Source organism: Notamacropus eugenii, chromosome 3, assembly GCF_028372415.1.
Source record: "Notamacropus eugenii isolate mMacEug1 chromosome 3, mMacEug1.pri_v2, whole genome shotgun sequence".
Taxonomy (NCBI): Eukaryota; Metazoa; Chordata; class Mammalia; order Diprotodontia; family Macropodidae; genus Notamacropus; species Notamacropus eugenii.
The window spans coordinates 287524764-287545074 of record NC_092874.1 but is presented as its reverse complement, the minus strand read 5'-3'; the positions used below and the strand labels follow the sequence as shown (position 1 = coordinate 287545074).

At 41.1% G+C, this 20311-nt stretch overlaps 1 protein-coding gene across 4 annotated transcripts in view; it reads left to right on the top strand.

Annotated features, from left to right (window-relative positions):
• The window catches only part of SLC41A2 (solute carrier family 41 member 2), a 125513-nt gene that overhangs the window by 43242 nt on the left and 61960 nt on the right, over positions 1-20311 (top strand). For all 4 annotated transcript variants that reach the window (XM_072655800.1, XM_072655798.1, XM_072655801.1 and 1 more), the window contains exons 4-6: positions 3326-3397; positions 5953-6097; positions 11822-11968. In XM_072655800.1, coding sequence (XP_072511901.1) covers positions 3326-3397; positions 5953-6097; positions 11822-11968 — 364 coding nt within the window. The remainder of the gene's footprint in view (positions 1-3325; positions 3398-5952; positions 6098-11821; positions 11969-20311) is intronic.

Below are 20311 nucleotides of genomic sequence, written 5' to 3'. Positions count from 1 at the left end.
TTAAATCCAGTTAATGCGAAAGTTAAGACATCACCCAGAGATGTCATTGGTCCTCTTTGAAAACAAACAACAACAACAAACTTTGAAACTAACTTTTTATTTTACACACTGATTCCTCATTTCTTTGCTATACTGTTTTCTTAAGTCCATCTCATCTTATTTCTTAACCATATTCTAGTCTAATATTTTACTCATGATCTATTTGCTACTAATTTACTTAAACATTTGAATTCTCTTGAATCATTTGCTTCTTCTCTAAGTAGGGAAATCACCTTTTACTGGAACAATACATCTATGCCCTCCAGGAAGGAGAGAGAGGAGAGTGCTGTTGGCAAGTAATCTTAATCCTAGCTTCCAACCTTCAAAATCCACTCAAGTGTTTTAGCAATCACCGTAATTTGGAAGTTTATAGTGAAGCTATTACATTTCAGTTACAATTTTTAGTCTCTATAATGCCATAAATTTCTGCAAACCAGGAAAAAGATTTGATTCCTTTTTTTGTCTGTCTTTATCTCTGCAGTCTCCAACCTAGCCAGGGTTGTGAAAGCAGAGAGAAAGAATCTCATAATTTTTTTTTTTTTTACTCTTTACCTCTCATTGAAAGCCTAATCAAAAGTCAGGGAAAGTCCCTGCTTACTAATACCCATAGCTGGAAGAGCTGCGTTTGAGACCTCCACCCTTCTAAATTCCCCTTTTGGACTGTCTCACAGCATTTTTTTTTTTTTTTGAGTAATGAGGTATTCCCCTCCAAAGTTCTCTGAGGTAAAAGGTATTGTGTGCACTAGAGAATGTCTGAAGTGGAAGACCCATCAAACCTACCTCACTCCTGTGTCAGCCCACCAAATTTTTACTTCCTTCTTTTCTCCTTGCCTACTAAAGTGGTTTCTTAAGAGTGCCATGCTCTCTCCTTCCCTCTGTCTTTGTCTCTCTGTCTCTCCATCTCTGTGTCTCTGTCTCTGTCTGTCTCTGTCTGTCTCTTTGTCTCTCTCTGTGTCTCTGTCTCTGTCTCTGTCTCTGTCTTTCTCCCCCCTGGGCTCTAGTTTTTCCAAGTCTACTTTTTCACATGCGCAGCTGGCAATAATCAAAGGCCCCATATTTATCTGGCCAAATTTGTGTCCACAATTATCCAAGTTGAACTTTACCACTTGAGTTGTGGACATAAACTGGCAGGTTTTTCATGTCCCAAGCTTTAATAGCTTGCCTAATTGGGAGTCAGCAGGAGGCCTTCTCCTTCCCAATCCCATATAGATACTGGGATCCCTTCACCTTTTGGCACCCCTCTGGTACACAGCAAGACCATTACTCATCCCTGCTTCTTCCAAGAGTGCCTCTTCTTTTCTTCCTGCATAAATGAGAAAGAATTCCAATTTTGATTGCAAACTTATTTCTCCTTATCCTCCCCTGAATTTGGGGAGTTTAATTCTCATGGCTGACTGACTGCTGAGAGAGTCCACTATGATCTTCAGTTAGAAAAAAGTCTGAGTGCCAGCTGCAGTGTTGGATGGTGGGCTCACCCAGGGATAGCATCCATCCCTTTGTGGTTGCTAAAAATTGTTAAGAGAAAATTCTAGTTTGAGCCTCACCCTGGTCAATTAAAGTCAAACTCAGACAAAAGAAATTTGTTGAAATACCAAGGCATCAAGGAGTTGAAGTGGGTCTGACCCCAAAGTATACAATCTTAAAAATTATTTTCCTTAGAAAAAAAGATATATTAATAGCCAACTAGAATAAGACTTGAGAGGCAGTTTTTACATCCCCAACATTACTAAATTGTACATCCCCTTTGACTCAGTGATACTACTGCTAAGCACATATCCTAGAGAAGTCAAAGAAAGATCCATAAGTAAAAAAAATACATATACTCACATAATGCAGTGGTTTTATGGTAGCAAAGCAAATGGATACCCATCATTTGGGAAATGGCTGAATGAAATGTGTTATATGAATGCAATGGTGTATTATTGTGCAGTAGAAATGATGAAAGGATTAGCGTCAGAGAAGTTAGAAAGAATTATATGACTGCTAGCTAGTGAAGTTAGCAGAACCAAGAGAATGGTTTATGTAACAAATTCTTTACTGCAAGGAAAAACAAATCAGAGAGATTACAAATCTGATTAATGCAGTGACTAATCATGATTCTAGAAGACTGATCAGTAGCCACAGGACTGATGATGAATCATGCTTCCCACCTCTTGGCACAGAGGTGATGGACTAGAGGTATAGAATGAAACGTACATTTAATTCTATTATATTTTCCATTAAAGAGCATTTGGAGAAATCTCTTACTTTCCACCCCCCCACATAAAATAACAAAACAAAACATAACAGCTACAACTTCATAACCCTTCAGTAATCAAATGAAGCAGATTTCCTTACTGACCACATTTAAAGGTGTTCAAAACACCATGCTGGCTTTTAGAGCAGGAACAACATTTGTGTAAGACATAGCTTCTGCCCTCATGGTGCTTGTGATCTAATCATGGATCTTCAGCCTCTTTGAGGTTTGTTATTATATTCCTTGCACCCAGCATAGCGTCTGGCATGCAGTTGTTAAGTCGTTTTTTTCAGTCATGTCCTACTCTTTGTGACCCCATTTGGGGTTTTCTTGCCAGAGATACTGGAGTGATTTGCCATTTCCTTCAGCTTATTTTATAGATGAGAAAACCAAGGCAAACAGGGTGAAGTGACTTGCCTGAGTAGGCACTTCATAAATGCTTGTTAAACTAGATGGAAGCTATTAAATCAACGTAATACATAGATGACTTATCCCATGGGGTTATTGTAGGGAATTTGCTTTGTTTGCTCCCCAAGTGCTCTTAGTTGTTATTATTCAGGCGTTTGAGAAACAAAATCCTTACCTTATGATGCTAGATTTTAAGGTTACATGGGAGAAAGCTACTCTACTGTAACTTCCAATTTAAGATGAGGATAAGTGGCAAAGGCATGGCAATACTTACTGCATGTGTTGCTCTCTGAGGTCCCTGGGAAAAGGCTTCATAAGGAAGGAGTCAAAGGATGGGTAGGAAGTTAGCAGGTGAAGAAATGATTGGAAGAGAAAGAGTTAGCAGTGATCAGTATGTAGGGTTTTTAGAGCTAAATTGCATCATAGCATGATGGAGAATGTTTTTTGCTAAACTGCATTTTACATACCTTTTAGTACAGTAATATTTTCTAATGTTACATACTGTGTGTTTGGCACAGTGAACTTTTTGCTATATAATTACCTTAGATTTTAAGACTTCATGTGGAGTTTTAATTGTAAAATACATTCATTTTTACAGAGCTATGTATACAGAATTATGCATGAAAATATAATTTTTAACAGGTAAATATTGGGAAGATGGACTCCCCCATTGAAAAGTGGAATCTAATTATAGGCAACTTGGCACTAAAACAGGTAAGTAGGTGATTTGCATATAGTATTTCAGTAAGAGTTCCAATTGTAGGACCTGATATCACTAATGCAAATAAAGTTCTTTATCTTTTGCATTAATTATTTTAGGGGATTGAAATACAATTTAATATGTTGACAAAGATTCATTAAATGGACCCTCATGACCTCTGAGCATTAATCTATTTAGGTTAGCTGATCTACTTTATCTCACTAGTTAGGGCTAATGGATTCTGTGGATGGATTCCTTCAGTGGATCTGTCATTTCCTTGGTGATCAGTCTGGGTATTTTCTTCATTGGTTTGGATTACAGCCTCATTCACCCTTTGCATCCTATGTAATACTAGATTGGTCTTCCAAGGGTAATCCTAATATTCTAGGAATACCAGTGTACCAGAACAGCTATCTGTCCTTTTATGTGTATATATCTATATTTATGTAGATACATAACTATATAGATATTTAGATCTAGATCTCTTTGCGGTTAGATAGATACACACACACACACACACACACACATACACACACACATACACACACATCTGTGTCTGTCTGTGTCTGTGTGTCTTAAGTACAGGACCTCCAAGTCAGGAAGACCTGGGTTCATGTCCCTCTTCTGATGTATATCAACTCAGTGACCTTTGACAAGTCACACGATGATTTCATGCTCCAGACTCTAAGACTAGAGATGCACTGCATTGGTGGAGGAGCTTTCTCATGGGACTTCCTTCAACCAATGAAGTCCTAAATATAGAATGGAACTGGCTTGATGGCTGCAAAGTGAAAACATGATGTCAGATGTCTTGTTTCCATTTTTATTCTCACCTCAAAACTCCTTTTTCCAGTTTTAATTGCTTGAATCAATGGTAGGTCCTTATTGACCCTCTCCCCGCTCCCCTGCAAGTGACTGCCTTCAGTACAGTTCATCATGACCCTGAGGTTACCCAGGTGTGTGTTGTTCACAGCCAAGCTTTGTTCCCTCTTCAGCAGCTCCAGGGACTTGGAACATTCAGATTCTTACCTAACCCCTAGCCAGGGTGAGCTTGAAGAGTGCAAAGGAATTTTAGTATTCACCTAAACAGAACAGGATGAAGGTCAATTTTCCTTAAAAGTGTTTTCATACAATGCTTTTCAAAACCAGTTGGTGCCATTTTGGGATACAAAAAAGCAAACTTTTGTATCATTGATGCCACAGCTTCTGGGAACACTGAAGGAGAAATGAGGAGCTAGTGGGGGGCCCACCTGTCTTTGATCAAGTTATCTAAAGATCCTGGGCCTTGGTATCCTGAGTTAGAAATTGAGAGTGTTTGATCATATGATTACTAAAGTTTCTTTCAGCTCTGAAATTCTTTGATTTTGTTTGGCATTTGGCCAAATCTGACAATATGAGAGAATCAGTGTAGTCAGTAATAGTATCCTTCAATTCAGGAAGTTTTTGTTAAGTGCCTATAATATGCATAGCAAGAGATATGGTATAGTGCATGATGGATGACCAACATTGGTGGCCTACTTCTGATTCAGGCTGGCTGTGTGACTGTGACTGTGGGCAAATGTGTCCCAGGCCACTCTCTAAAGACTCTTTGCAGAATCGCCTTGGTTGAGATTAGTACTGGTATTGTTCAAATGACAGGTCTAGAAACTCCTTCTCACAGCCCCCCTGCCCTAATGTTCAGAATAATGTGGTAGGTCCTGGGGATAGAAAGACAAAATGAAGAACCATCCCTAACCTAGAGCGGGGTCTCAACATTTGCACAGATATGTAAATGTCACTATTGGAGGGATCAAGACAGACTTCGTGAGGAGCTGGCTTCTGAAGGGAGTTTGGAAGCTGATGAAGGACTCAAGGAGGCAAAGAAATGAGCAGTGTTTTCTTGGTTTTATCCAAGTGGACATGCTCCATTCTCCTTTGGTGTCAATTGCAGTCCCTTCATGATTCTCATTCTTGTTCATATCTCCCCTAAATCCTTCACGGAGCTTCCACCCACCTCCTTGGGCTTTCCTTTAGAACTTTGTCAATTTTGCGGGTTAGAAGGCAGTGTGTGAGCTGTCCATTTCTTTTACCTTATTCTCCCTCTAAGCTTGTCTTATCTCCCTTCTGATCATAGATTTCCCATAATTACTGGTCATGAATAGCAATAGCTCATATTTACATAATTCTTTGTGGTTACAGAGTTTTCTATATTCATTATTGCATTTTGTGTTTAAAACAATCCTGAGGTAGATAACCCAAGTCTTATTAAACCTGTTTTACAGGTCAGTAAGTTGACGCTCAGAGAGGTGAAGGTGCACTCACTGTCACACAGCTAGTGTAATCTAGGTCTTCTGGCTTCAAAGCCAAAGTTACATCCGTTTTTTGGATTGGGGGGGATTTAAAAAAATGTTCAAGAATACTAAACTAAGATTTAGCAGTTGCTTTAAAAGATTATGTAGCTGGGGTCCTGTGTACAATCATTTTTCTTCATTTCCTGTGAGAGAGATTTATGACTTTAAGAAAAGTACTTATGAATGCAGGCACTTAATAGAGTGTCCTGTTTGAATAGAATCTTGTTTCCCCTCCTCAGGTTCAGGCAACAGTGGTTGGTTTTCTGGCTGCGGTGGCAGCTATCATTCTGGGCTGGATTCCAGAAGGGAGATACCGCCTCGATCATTCCATCCTACTGTGCGCCAGCAGTGTGGCCACTGCCTTCATCGCTTCCCTCTTGCAGGGTGAGAAACTGCTTTGTAAATGCCTATGGTTTTTTAAACAGTGATTAATAATTCATATCTGTTTCATTTGTGATTCAAATTATATTTTTTTCCATATTTGAAATGTCCATTTTTAGCTTTTAGGAATTTAACAGCTGGCTGTAAGTAGTCTAGTATAGTTTGGACCACTTCATGGCAGGAGTGACAGTCCTGATAAAGGTTCAGGAAAATGCTCTGAGCATTGAATTTCCTGATAGGGTATTTCAGTTAAATTAATTGAGAAAGCTTTGATGGAAAATGTCCAGAGGTTTTCCTGGCAAAGTGTATTTGAGTTACAACAAGGATTCCAGGAATTCTGCACAGTTTCAAGGACAGTTCCTGTGGCAGAAGAAAAAAAAGTTTCACTTTTACAAAAACTTTGAAGCATTTTTCTGTGATGATAGTAGGTGACTGTATGCTTCCCACAATATGCTGTTGCCTACAGAATTCTCAAGGCCCCTGATTTTCAAAAATTAAGCCATTAAAACAGAATTTTGCTTTGAATCATAGAATCTAAGTTGGAAAGAACTTTAAAAGTAATCTAACTGTGGAGTTACATTTATTTTTATTCATTAAGTCCCTAGGAAAGAAACAGTTTTCAGTAAAGACCACAAAGCCATACCTTTATGTATTTAAAAATATTTGCCATCTCCTTGTCCTTGAGTCATCAACAAGGTTCAACCTAAAAGATTTCAGGGCTGAATGAACACAGAAGTAAACAAACCACTTTAGGTAGCCTCTGCAAACTTCACAACTTAAAAGTGGAAAATAATTTTTTTCCAGATTGTAGCAACTCTTAAATGCCACTCTACAAAGTTAACATTTTAATCATTGGAGGGAGGGGAAGGTCAAGGAAAATTTATGCCCTGGGGAGTGACAAAGTTCATTTAGTTTGTGTCTTTGTTTTGGTGTCTGTATCATGGATGGGCTGGAAAGTCAAGAGATTGGGAATGGGGAGAACAGTTAAGGCTCTAGTTGAGTTGTTTAGGTTAGAGGCCATATGTGAACTAGGATGGTGATTGTGGGATTGGAGAGAAGGGGCAGATAGGATGGATATTGGGCATGGGGAATGGACAGAACTTGATAGCTGATTTTCTGGGGGATGGAAGGAAGAATCAGACATGACTCCAAGATTTTGAACCTTGATAGCCAGAAGATGGTGGTTCTATCAATAAAAATAGGGAAGTTGAGATGAGGGACAGGATGAGGAGGGAGGGGCAGGGGAAAGAGGGATAATATTGAATTGTTTTGGGCTTATTGAATTTGAGGTGATCATTGATTATTTAGGGGAGATGTGCAGAAACCAGGTGGTGATGTGGAGATTTCAGGGGAGAGATGTGGCCCGTCACCCACATATCTGGCACACAGGGCTTATTGAATTGAGTTGATTTGCATCCACTTCATGATTACATCTGTGGAAATTGAAGAAATCTGCAAAGGACGCAAAAGAACAAATGAAGCTTGTGAGACAGACACTTAGGACCAGTGCAGCTGAATCAGGAGAGGCTGGGCAGGTGGGAAGAGCTTAGGAGAAAGCCGTGACCCCCAGAGAGGGGCAGATATTGGAGGCTAGCTGTGACAAACAGTGTGGAGGCAGCTCTGGAGAAAGCTGGGTTGGAGAGTTGGAGGGACGGGCTTAGCAGGGAGACTGCAGGAAGCAGAAGAAGGCTTGAGAAAGGCAGCCAGCCACAGTATCTCCAAAAGTGGAGCACTGAAGGACAGACATTGAACCACAACTTGAGGAGACATTGGGGTGAGGGATTTTTTTTTTTTTAGGATACAGGAGATCTGAATGTGTTTGTAGTTAATGGGAAGATAAGGAATTTTATTTTGGACTTGATAAATTTAAAGACATTGGTAACAGATTTAGAAGAGGGAAGGAAACATCTATTAGGTGCCTACTTTGAGTTAGGTGGGGCCAGCTAGGAAGTGCAGTGAGTAGAGCACTGGACTGGAAATCAGAAAGACCCATCTTCCAGAGCTCAGATCCAGCCTCAGGCACTTAGTAGCTGTGTGACCCTGGGCAAGTCCCTTCACCCTGTTTGCATCATCTGTAAAATGAGCTGGAGAAGGAAATGGCAAAGTGCCCCAGTATCTCTGCCAAGAAATGGCGTCACAGAGAGTTGGACATGACTAAAATAACTGATAACAAGTGTTTTAGGCACTATGTTGAGTACTTCACATTTGGTCTCATTTCATTTGATCCTCAGAACAATCGTGGGAGGAAGGTATGGTTATCATCCTTTCTTTACCATTGAGGAACCTGAGGCAAACAGAAGTTAAGTGACTTGCCCAGTCACCCAGCTTGTAAATGCCTAAGGCTGAATTTGAATTCAGGTCTTCCCGCATCCAGGACTGGCACTCTATTCACTGACCACTTAGCTGCATAAGGAAAAGACTTTATAGTTTATCTCATCCAACTGCTCATTTTATAGATGAGGAATTGAGGCCCAAAGAGATTTAATGATATGCCTCTTCAAGGTCTTACAGTAAGTAGCTGAGCTATGATTTTGCACTTCTGATTCCACATTACTGTTCTTTATATCATGTGCTGGGATTCCTTAGTAGGCAACTGACAATCTCTGCCTGATTTTGCGAAGAGACAGAAAGATTAGACAAAATATCTAGATTCAGGAATCATCTGCCTCTTTGGAGATCTTCCCAGCTTCCTGGGATTCAAGTGTAATCTGGAGATCATTAAATTGTTAGAGAAGAAAGAGAGTTCAAGAGAGAGCACTGGGAAATGTCCTTTTGAGGGAACAAGAGACATGAGAAAATTTACCGAAGGAGACCAAGAAAGGTTGGTCAGACTGCTAGGAGCAGGACCAGGAATGAAGTGTTATCCCAGAGGGTTCCAGAAAGATGGGGTGGCTATGAATATTAAATGCTGCTGAGAGGTCAAAGGGACTGAGTGATGAGAAATGGGACCAGATCAAGCCATCTAGAGATTGTTGGCATAGTATGGGACTGTGTGACCAGCTGTTCTAAAGTTCTGGGCCTGGAATCCAGATTGAGGGATTGAGAAGAGTGGAGTTGTTGGGGAAACAGTGGCAGCAAATGGGTACACTTCTTTCTGGGAGTCTGTAGTGAAAGGAAAAAGTGATACAGCATGTTCAGCAGCGCTGGAGAAAGTGCATGGTGGGGGTCAAAGTTTGGCTGGATGCATGAGTGGTAATGGAGGGAATGAAGATAGTCAGTTGAATTGATTGGCTATAAAGACAGGGCTATGATGGAGTGGGAGAAGAGAGAGCCATGGCGGATAGGGGGGCTGGAAGTTATAGTGGAGACAAAAATTTGCTTTAGGAAGACTAAGACAGATGGAGTGGATCAGTCAACTGTTCAATCAACAAACATTCTGTTAAACTCTTTGTGTGTTAAGTGCTGTGGTAGGTACTAGGGGCACACGGACCAAAATGAAACTGAAGTTTATCTTTTCTTGGGAGAAAAAACATAGACACTTGTCAATAGACAGAAAATAGGCCACATAAATTCAATGCATGTTTTCTGTGAGATATTGCAGGAGGAAGAAGGCACTGACCAGTATGAGGGGAATCAGGGAAGGCCTCCTGGCAGAGGCATCCCTTCTGCTGAACTTTGAGCTGCAGAAGAGTGTGTTCCTGACCCTGGAGAACAGCCTCTGTATGGGCTGGCGGGAAGAGATGAGTATTTCCAGCTGAGAAACAGTGAGGAGGCCAGCTTGGCTGAACCTTAGAGCCAGTCCAGGGGAGTCATAATATGTCATAAGGCTGGAAAAGTAGGTTAGAGTCCCATTGTAAGAGGCTTTGAAAGCTAGATCCAGAGTTTGTAGTTGTAGGAGTTTCTTGACTGCAAGACCGACAGCCCAGAATGGTGTTTCAGCTGTGGGGAAGATGGATGGGAGAGACTTGAAATAGAGACCATTTAAGCTCTTGAAATTGGTCAAGCCATTTGGCCTAGTCTGTTTTTAGGGTGTTACTTTCCTCAGTATTTTTTGGTGCCTCTTTTACCAAGCTGTTGACTCTTTCTTCATGATTTTCTCAGATCATTCTCATTTCTCTTCTCAATTTTTCCTCTACTTCTCTTACTTGATTTTTAAAATCCTTTTCGAGCTTTTCCATTGTCTGAGACCAATTCATATTTTTCTCTGAGGCTTTGGATGTAGCAGTTTTGACTTTGTTGTCTTTTTCTGAGTTTGTATTTCGTCCTTCCCTGTTAGCATGGTAACTTTGTGTCATTAGGATCTTTTTCTGCTGATTGCTCATTTTCCCAGCTTGTTTGTTGACTTTGAACTCTGTGGTACAGTGGGTCTCTGCCTCTGGAGTGGAGGGAGGCACTGTCCCAAGCTTTAGGGGTTTTTTTGTGCAGCTGTTTTTGTAGATAATTTCTGGAAATCTACAATTTTTTAGTTCTTCTAAGGTGGTATGATCTAGGGAGAGGTGTTTACTACTCTCCTGGCCTGTGCTGTGATCTGTGAGTGACCACATGCACCCTGATGATGACAGGGCATGTGATCAAACTTTTCCAGTGGTCACATCTGGTGGTTTGGTATCTGACAGAAGCAGCAACAACTGCCGCCATCAGCATTTATAGAGATTGTACTTGAAGGTTTGCAGCTCACAGCAAGGAGCCTTTATGACAACCTTGTGAGAGAGGGGCTCATATCACCTCCTGTTTTATAGATGAATCTGGAAAGGAGAGAAGCAGAGTGACCTGCTCAGGGTCATACCGCCAGGAAGAGTCTGAGGGATGAATTGAATTTGAGCGCTCTCTTGAATTTTCCATCTAGATCCCATAGAAAACTCTGTCATATGTTGATCATGACATTTCTTCAGTATCTATTAAAGTTGATCAGGCAGCCATTTATTAAATATGCCCTATCTGCAGAGAGCTGCTTTGTGTCAGACTTAATCTAACCACAAGACTCTAAGGTGCAAATGTCACAGCGTCCCCTAGTCATTTTTGCCTCGTCCTCATGTCTCAGAGTGGGAGGCGACCCAATAGGTCACCTCATCCCACCTGTACCTGAACAGGAATCCCTCTTGTAGTGGCTCAGGCTCTTCTTGAACCCTCTAGTTATGGGGATTCTTTTGTAATTCTGGCTGATGATTTATTTCCCCAAGGTGAGTATCTTAAAATAGAGTTTTCAAAGATCTTTGCATGTGTTTTGCCTAGGATTCATCATTACTTCCTTGTTCTGAATATTTCAAAATTTAGATCAGTATAAACAGATTGATTTCTTACCGTTTCCCCCCAGTTGCTCACATATGTAAACATGACCCACTTTTCTTTGTTGCTCCCAATTACTGCTTTCTTTTGAGGTTTGGCATGAGAATATTGGACCATGAGGCCCTTGCATAAATTAAATCCAAGATACATATGGTAGCAAATTTGAATTTTCCATCTGAATATTGTTTTTCAGCATCTGCATGCATTTAATTTATTTCTCCAGATTTATGGAGTAACTGTCTCCTACTATATAACATCTTGGGAATAAAGGATGAAAGAAAATGTTTATCTCCACAGTGACCTCATTTGGAGTCTTTAGGAGGCATTTTTGCCCAAACATTCTCTTTGCAGCTTTTGCTTAAGTTATCTAATTGAGGAAGATTGATTGTTTATCTCCAGTGATGAATGCACATATTTCAGTTTACCACGCACCCATAGCAATCTTGAATCACAGGAATAGGAGTCTTGATATAAATGACAAACTGACCTTATTTCTTTTAGGTATAATAATGGTTGGTGTCATAGTTGGCTCAAAGAAGACTGGTATCAACCCAGACAATGTGGCCACTCCGATTGCTGCCAGTTTCGGGGACCTCATTACTCTGGCCATATTAGCCTGGATAAGTCAGGGTCTTTATGCCTGCCTTGGTAAGTATTCTTAAAACACAGTAAGATAAAGATGTGTTGTAATAATGATATCATCCCTAAGCTAGATACTCATAAAATTAGCTGCTTCTGTTCTAAATAAAGTGATTTATTAACCTGATTTAATGTTTTTCCAGTTGATGGGCATTCTCTCAATTTACAGTTCTTTGCTACTGCAAAAAGAGCTCCTGTGCCTAGTTGTGTACTTATGAGGCATTCTCCTTTTCTCTGGTGTCTTTGGGTGTTGTATTTCTTGCCTTCTCAGTAGGTGGGGGAGGTTGGTAGATGGAACGAGATAATTTGGAATTGAACAGAAAATAAAACATTTAAAATAAAAATGTATTAGTATTATATCCCTGTTTCATAAATGGGGAAACTGAGGCCAACAGGGACATTCACATGTTAGAAGGTGGTAGAGCCAGGACCCCAGGCTACATCTCCTTTCTTCCAGTTGAGCTCGAGTCCCCTCAGCTGTTCCCTTGGCCAATGGGCAGCACACTCTACAGGAAATAACTGAACGTGGTGGGCTGTTTGGTTAGTAATAAACTAAACTGTTCTTCTGTAAATACTTTCTGAAGTTCATCAGCAAATCCTCCTGTCTTAAGATTGAAGCTGGAGGGAATCTTAAAGACTTTCTAATATAGTCCTCTCATTTTTCATTTGTGGAAACTGAGACCCACGGAGATGAAGTTATCCAAGTCAGAAGTAGCAAGGCTGGGGTTTAAGCTCGAGTCCTCTGCTCCAGATATAGTGCTTCCCCCCACTGAACTACATAGCTTAACTAATGATTTCCAACTGGTTTACTAAGGGGGAGAATGTATTTAGATTCAGTTAAAAAAAATTACATCCACATGATCTGAGGCTGCCCATATGACTTGATAGAGAAAGGGACCTAGGTTAAAAAGGGTATTCATTTGGTGCTGAGGCTATGTCCTCTAATGAGCCCCCCCCCCAAGAACTTTGAGCCTCTCATCTCTGTCCTTTGGGAGGCAGTGGCCATCTCCCTGAAATGTAAGGGATGGAGAGTCAGAATGTGGGTTCCTTGAGGTTGTCAGGGATCTGCACACAGTGGGTGCTTAATACATGCTTTCTGATTGATCACCCTGGACATCGAATGTAAAAACCTAGTTGTTGAACGGATCTCATGCATTAGTGTCATAGCACTCTTAAGTAAATACAGTCTAGATTCCTCACGTTCTAGGTTCTCTCTGCTATGGTCCCAGGTGGAAGGAGGGGTTGGTTACAGAATACTGAGACATTGAGAGTGTCAGTGCAGTGCAGAGGGTCCGGAGGTAGGCAAACAGGAAGACCTGAGTTTGAATTCAGCCTTCAGCACTGCTGCACTGCGTGGTCCTGGGCACAGTACCTCTTCTCTCAGAGACCTTCGAAACTCCCTACAACCAAGGCTGGGAGAGGTGGCTAACAGTATGGGCAGGGGATGTTTCCTCATTGAGAAAGACTTCCTTCCATTGATAAAGTCACAAGGACCCTCCCCTGCCTCCTCACCTAGAGGTGAGGGCTGACGTAGAAGGCCTGTAGGTGGCGCTCCATGTCCTTACTTGGCTGGTGGAGCTGCCGTGGAGAGAACCCAAAGGTTAGTGCATCATTCTGGGCTCATTGACACTCCATGCTGATTATCTTGCATTTTCCCATTTCATCCTCAGAACTCTGGAATGCAGGCACCGGAGGCATTGCTATTTCTTTTTTTACAAGTGAGGGAACTGATTCAGCTTTGAGGTGTTCCATGACTTGTTTAAAGTCCCATGACCAAGAAGGGTCCAAGACCGGGTCCTCCTGCTGTGGCCCATCTAGCTGGTTGTTCATGCTGTTTGTCCTTCATTCTTGAAGAAGACCGTGGCATCAGGAAGATGATGCCATGACTTACAAAAGGACTGGATTTTAGTGAGGGAGGGCTGTGCAAAGTCACCAGCTTCACTTTCTCCTCTAGAGCAATTTGAAGCCAGTGGAGAGATACAGATCAAGATGACTGGAAGTGGGCCAGGATGCCGTGGGAGACCATGGCCTTTTTCTCGACCACTCAAATGGAAGAAAAGTGAATATGGGAAGGGGACACCTCCCATAGGGTGAACTTGGGTTCTGGCAAGAGTACGATTCCTCCATTTCTGGTCAAGTTGTTTCTTATGAGTACTCTGCCTTATAACCCAATTTCTTCTATGAGACGAGGTGCCAGTATATGTAATGCTGAGAACGTGCATCGGTATTAGTATAGTTTTATCTTAGGATTCAAATCTGGAAAGGGAATTTAGAGATGCTTTAGCTGAAGCCCAGAGATGCTCATCTTAAAAAGCATTTAAAAAGTGGTGCTGACTATCCATAGACAAAATACTTTTGTTGAATGGCATTCGTTCCAGTAATTTCTACTTTCCTGTATTGGCGTTAATTTCATTTTTCTACAGAATCAGAAGATATTAGGACTAGAAAGGGAAGGTCCTGATTTGTCAGATAAGGAAACTGAGGATTTGAGAATTGTCTATGGGCAAGCACCTAGTAAGTGGCAGAGATCATCCCATACCCTTACTCCCAGACAGGATCATGGTTGCATTGCCCTTGTATGTACAGGGGATATTTTGCCTTGGCAAGTTAATTTCTTTTCTTTTTTTTTTTTTAAACCAAGATGTTTGAGCATGTTCACTTAGGAAGGATTAATGTAAAAAGACCAACTTAACTGAAGTGATGACTAGCCTTCAGCTAGTCCTCTGGTGGTTTTCAGGACTGCCCATTCTCAGGCTAGTTCTTGATGGCCATAACATAATATTCTTAAGGTTGTAGGGTGTGAAGAATCCAACGTTATCTGATGTCATGTGGGAATCACTCCCAAATGTACAAGGATTATTAAAGCTCTTTCCCCTCCCACCTTAGACAGATCCACTTTGTCACCTTGTGAAGTACTAAAGCAGACTTTCGTGATGTCCAATAAAGGTTTACTGATTTAAACATCTATCGATTTGGATGTTCACACAGGAAAAGCAAATATGTGGAAACTGTTGTTCATTCATCACAAATACATTTCTTAGTCTGAATCTCAAAGTTCATGAATGATGCTCTGGAAGGACCCTTCCAGACTGAAATAATTTGATCCTAATGAACCCACGCAGTGACAGCTGGGAAATGCTTTCAGCAGGTTGGAAAGGCAGAAGGAGCTGTATGTCACGGGAAGAGGGATGTGAAGTCAAGCTTAGAAATATAGCCTCTGTTATGTTCAGAGATTCCATATTGTAGTTTGTCTTGATCTCAGCAATTAGACCTTAACTTTTTCTAGTTACAAAGTGTTTTATTTATTTTCTCATTTGTTTCTGACACTTGCCTCCCTCCACCTCCCCTCCCAAGGAGACTCTCTCGCCTCTGGGTCTTTATTCCTCACCCTTGGTTTTCACCAGTGGAACCATCATCCATTTTCTGCCCACTAGATGGAGATATCCCCCCAGACTCTCTTCTGGAACCTCTTTCTTTTCTTTCCAAACCCTCTCCTCGTGATTGCATCTGATCCCATGGGTTCAGTTACCATCTCCATGCAGAGGACTCCCAGACTTTTGTGTCTCGGCTTCATATCTTTCCTGAGCGCCGGGCCCATGTGAACATCACTAGACCACCTGTTGGGTGTCTCAGGCTCCACATTCCCCAAATGGAACTTTTTGTCTTCCCTCCTCAGTACAGCGCTGCTCTGGATCCTGCTGTTGTGAGGAGGGCACCAACATCTTTTTATTCACCTGGGTTTACAATCCTGGACTCTTCTACCTCTCCCTTCACATCCTTTCAGTTGTCAAATCCTGCCAGTTTTCATCTATAATGTAACTCATGTGTTTCCCCTTCTTTCCACCCCCACAACCACCATCCCAAGTTTTTCCTAAACTTTTCCAACAGCTTTTGTTTGGAATCCTACCTCCCCAGCCCATCTTCCATAGGGATGTCAAAATAATTTTCCTAAAGCCCAAGTATGATCATATCACTCCATTCCTCAGGAAACTTCTGTGGCTCCCCCTTACTTCCAGACCTCTTGACATGACTCCCTTCCCACCCACCCCCACTTAATAGTATTTTATTTTTCCCAATTGCATGTAAAGGATTGTTTTCAACATTTACTTTTATAAGGTTTTTAGTTCAAATTTTTTCTCGCTCCCTCACCTCTCACCTCTCCAAGACAGCATGCAGTCTGATATAGGCTGTACTTGCATAATCATATTAAACATATTTCCACATTAGTCATATTGTGAAGGAATTAGAACAAAAGAGAAAAAACACAAGAAAGAAAAAACAACAACAAAAAAGAGAAAATAGTATGCCTCCACCTACATTTAGACTCCATAGTTCTTTTTCTGAATGTGGATAGCATTTTCCATCAAGAGGCTTTTGGAATTGTCTTATATCATGGGATTGCTCAAAAGAGCTAATTTCTGTCAAAGTTGGTCATCGCACGCTGTGGCTGTTTCTATGTACAATGTTCTTCTGGTCTGCTCACTCACGGCATCAGTGCATGCAAGTCTTTCCAGGTTTTTCTAGTCTACCTGCTCACCATTTATTAAAACACAATAGTATTCCATCACAATCTTATACCATGACTTCTTCAGCCATTCCTCAATTAATTAATGGGCATCCCTTCAATTTTCACTTCTTTGCCACCACAAAAAGAGCTGCTCCAAATATTTTTGTAATTCCCTCTTTTTTATGATCTCTTTGGGACACAGACATAGAAATGATATAGCTGGATCAGAGGGGAAGCGCAGTTTAATAGCCCTTTGGACATATCAAGTTAACTTCTAAGTCCCTTCATACACCAACTCTCTGCCTTTCCAGGCCCACTTGACTTTATCTCTCTGTCCTGCCCTCTCCATTCTCTAGCCACATCAACCCACTTCTTCCTCAAACTGGCTTTCCAGATGCTTAGGTCATCTCTTACCTCATGCTTGGAACATGCTCCCTCTTTGTCTGAGCCTCTCAGGATCCCTGGCTCAACCTATGGGACACCTTTTCAGATTCCCCTTTAGCGTTCTCTCCCTCCTCACATGATCATGTGTGTCATTAATTTGTGTACGTGCTCTATATCCCCTGGAAAAATGGAAGCTCTGTGAGGTCAGGAGCTGTTTTCATTTAGCCTCTGTGTCCCCAGCACAGTGCTAGACTTGTTCCAAAGTCAGCACTTAATGAATGTGAGGCTTAAAGTGGGTAGTTCAAGAATTATTATACCCTTTCTGACTACTCAGAAATGGGCACTCAGAGACTACATGAATGTGAGGCAGCTTGAAAGCAATGGTGCCCAAGCCCAAGGCTCTGATGCCACTTCCCATTAAATAGTGAAGTGCAGAGAGGCTTTTTTTCCCTTACCGTTTTTTGATGCCTTTTATTCTTGACCTGGCAGCCAAGTTTTTTATAAACCCCCTTTCCCCTCCCCCACTGGACTTGTCTTTGTCACAAAGAAAATTGGTCAAGTAAGATTAGTGACTGCATCCTTTGATGATGAAGTTATATTTCAGGTTGCAGAGAGTTTGATAAGCACCCTCGGTGTTCTGGAAGGAGATTTCTAGTTAATGCAAATTATTATATGAACTGTGACCTCCTCTGCTGGGCTTCTAATTTCGAAGGAAGAGGCTCTTTTGTGCTTTCATTTGGTGCCATAGTCTTGGTTAGTTTTAAGTTAATGATATCTCTTTGCAGGATTTTATCATTAGTGGCTCTTAAGTCCCCTCTTTTAATGTTCAGTCATCTAGAAAAGAATCTTATCTCTAAGAAAAGCAATGTTTGACATGTCTCTTTATTGTCCAGTTTATTCTAGCCATAACAATTTTGATGGAATTTGGTTGGTTGGATATAGTTTAACTATGCATGTTCTTCTTGATACTGTGATGCTATTTGATGGGATCAAGAAGGTTCCATTTTACAGGCTCTTAAAATAGAACAGAATTATTGTAAAACACTTTGGGAAGGCATATTGCACCAAATTTCCTCCTACTAATTCCATCGTTTCTTTTGTTGTGGTGAACTCTAAAGACTCGGACAATTCAGTTATTTAACAAAAACATTCACTCAACACTGGCAGGTGTAGTGGGTAAAAAGATGGTTTCTTTTGTCATTGGTTTTATTCTTTATCCATTTTACATCAAATGGTTAAAAATGATTCCAAGTTTTTCTCTCACATTAGAATAGGTTACTGACTGGATTGAATTAGACAAAGTTTTTTTTCGTGTTTTCAATGCCCCTTTCCACTCAGTTACTTGCAAATGTCATTCTTCCTGACTGGGAAATCCTTTGTTATCCTTATCCAGAAATGTGAGCGCATTGTTTCTAGTTCTGGAGGCTCCATTTCAGGAGGGACATCGGTCTACTGAAGCATGTGCAGAGGAAGGAATAGTGACCCCATGTGAAGATGATGTAAAAGAACTGGGGATGCTCAGCTTTGAGAAGCCTTCCAGGAAGGGTGCTAGGGGTAAAGGAGATGTGATAGTTGTCTTCAGGGATTTGGAAGACTGTCATGTAGAAAAGAGCTTTTGTCTGGGCCCAGGGGGCAGGACTTGGAACAGTGGATTGAAGCTTAATTTAAGCTTCTTGAGGACAAGGACTGTTTTGCTTTTGCTTTGGATCTCCATCAGTTAAAAGAGTGCCTGGCACATAGTAGGAGCTTAATGCTTATTGATTGATTAGATGATGATTGATGTAGACTCCAGCAGATTTGCAAAGATGAACCATGTGCACAAAGTGAATACAATCAGAAAAGCATGACCAGAAAAAGATGCTGTTGGGATGTGTGGCCTGAGTGAAGGACAGATCCTTGAGTTCACCAGGGAACTCACTGGATGCCAAAAGACCTTGAGGAAAGCCCTCACTGTGTTGGGTATATCCTCTCTGAGAGGTCTTTGGGAGAACTTGGGCAAGAATCATTTAAAATGAGAGGGAGTGAGAGCTTAGAAGTCATACCTGTATCAGTGAAATCATACAGGTGTCACAGACTCTGAGTAGGCCAGGCTAGGACCAACATTTACTATGTGCTTACTTTGTGCCAGGCATTGGGCTAAGTGCTGGTGATAGAATAATAAAAAGGAAAGATAGTCTCTGTATGCCAAGAGCTTATGATTTAATGAGGGGAGACAGTACACAAAAGGGAACTGAAAAAGGGCTGTGGTGATGCCAGAAGCAGAGTGGTGCCCAGTGAAGAGAGGCTGGGGTTATACCCTCTAATCTGAAGAGTGGAAGTAATGGAGGTCCTTGATAAGGCATGAGTATCAAAGCTGAAGCAATCTCCCTCCTGATGAGCTTATCTTGGGGGTAATTCAGATTGAGCTTGCAGTCCACTGATATCCCCAGATCTTTTCTTTTTAACAACTAATTTGTGACCCTGCCTCTACCATTTTGTACTTGTGATGTTGATTATGTACCCAAGTGTAAAACTATTTAGCCCTGTGGATTTTCTTCTTATTAGATTCAGCCCAGGATTCCAGCCTGAGCCTCTGGGCTGCATAAGGCTCACAACACTCCTGAGTGTGGCCTGAATCAGATGAAATGAAGTTCCTATAAGATGTGTGGTGATGTGATATTAAAAATAGAAACATATAAACATGCATGGCTTTCTAGGTCACTGTGCACCCATGGGGATCCTTGGGTATGGTTTAGTGGCCCCTGTTTTGTTCTGTTTTGAGCCCCTTTTAGATCTGATACTGTCACCAAATGTGTTAGCTGTTCCTCCTAGCTTGGTGCTGTCTGAGAATTTGATGGGTGTCTCTTCTGTGCCTTTATCCAACCACTGATAAAAAATGTTAAACAGCTCAGGGCCAGACAAATCCACGTCACTTCCTGGCCATTTCCAGATCTCTTTTCCTTCTCCCTCTCACTTCTATCAGAGTGGAAGCTCCTTGAGGACAAGGACTCTCATCTCCAGCATGAAGCACTTAGCCTGACACATAGTGATTGCTTAATAAATGTGTATACCATTCATTCATACATGTTATTCATTTGTTTATTTGTTGCGTTGACATTTAGACATTAACAGCTCTTTGTATCTGACCATCCAACCAGATCAGAATCCATGTGATTGTCTTCGTCTAGTCAGTTTCTCTCCATCTTTTCCACAAGAATAGCGTGAGATACATTGTCAAAAGATTGGTAGAAATTTGTATGAGCTGTATTTGCACTACTAGTTTAATAAAATTGTGAAAAAATAATTTTTTTTTACTCTAGCATGATCTGTTCCTGATAAAGCCATGGTGGTCTAATGTAGTTACTACTTCTCTTCCTTGGTGTTCACCACCCATCTCTTTAAGGATTCACTTCCAGAATTTTCCAGAAGTTAAGCTCATAGATTCTATGCCAGGAGTTTTCAACTTTCTTTAAATTTTTTTT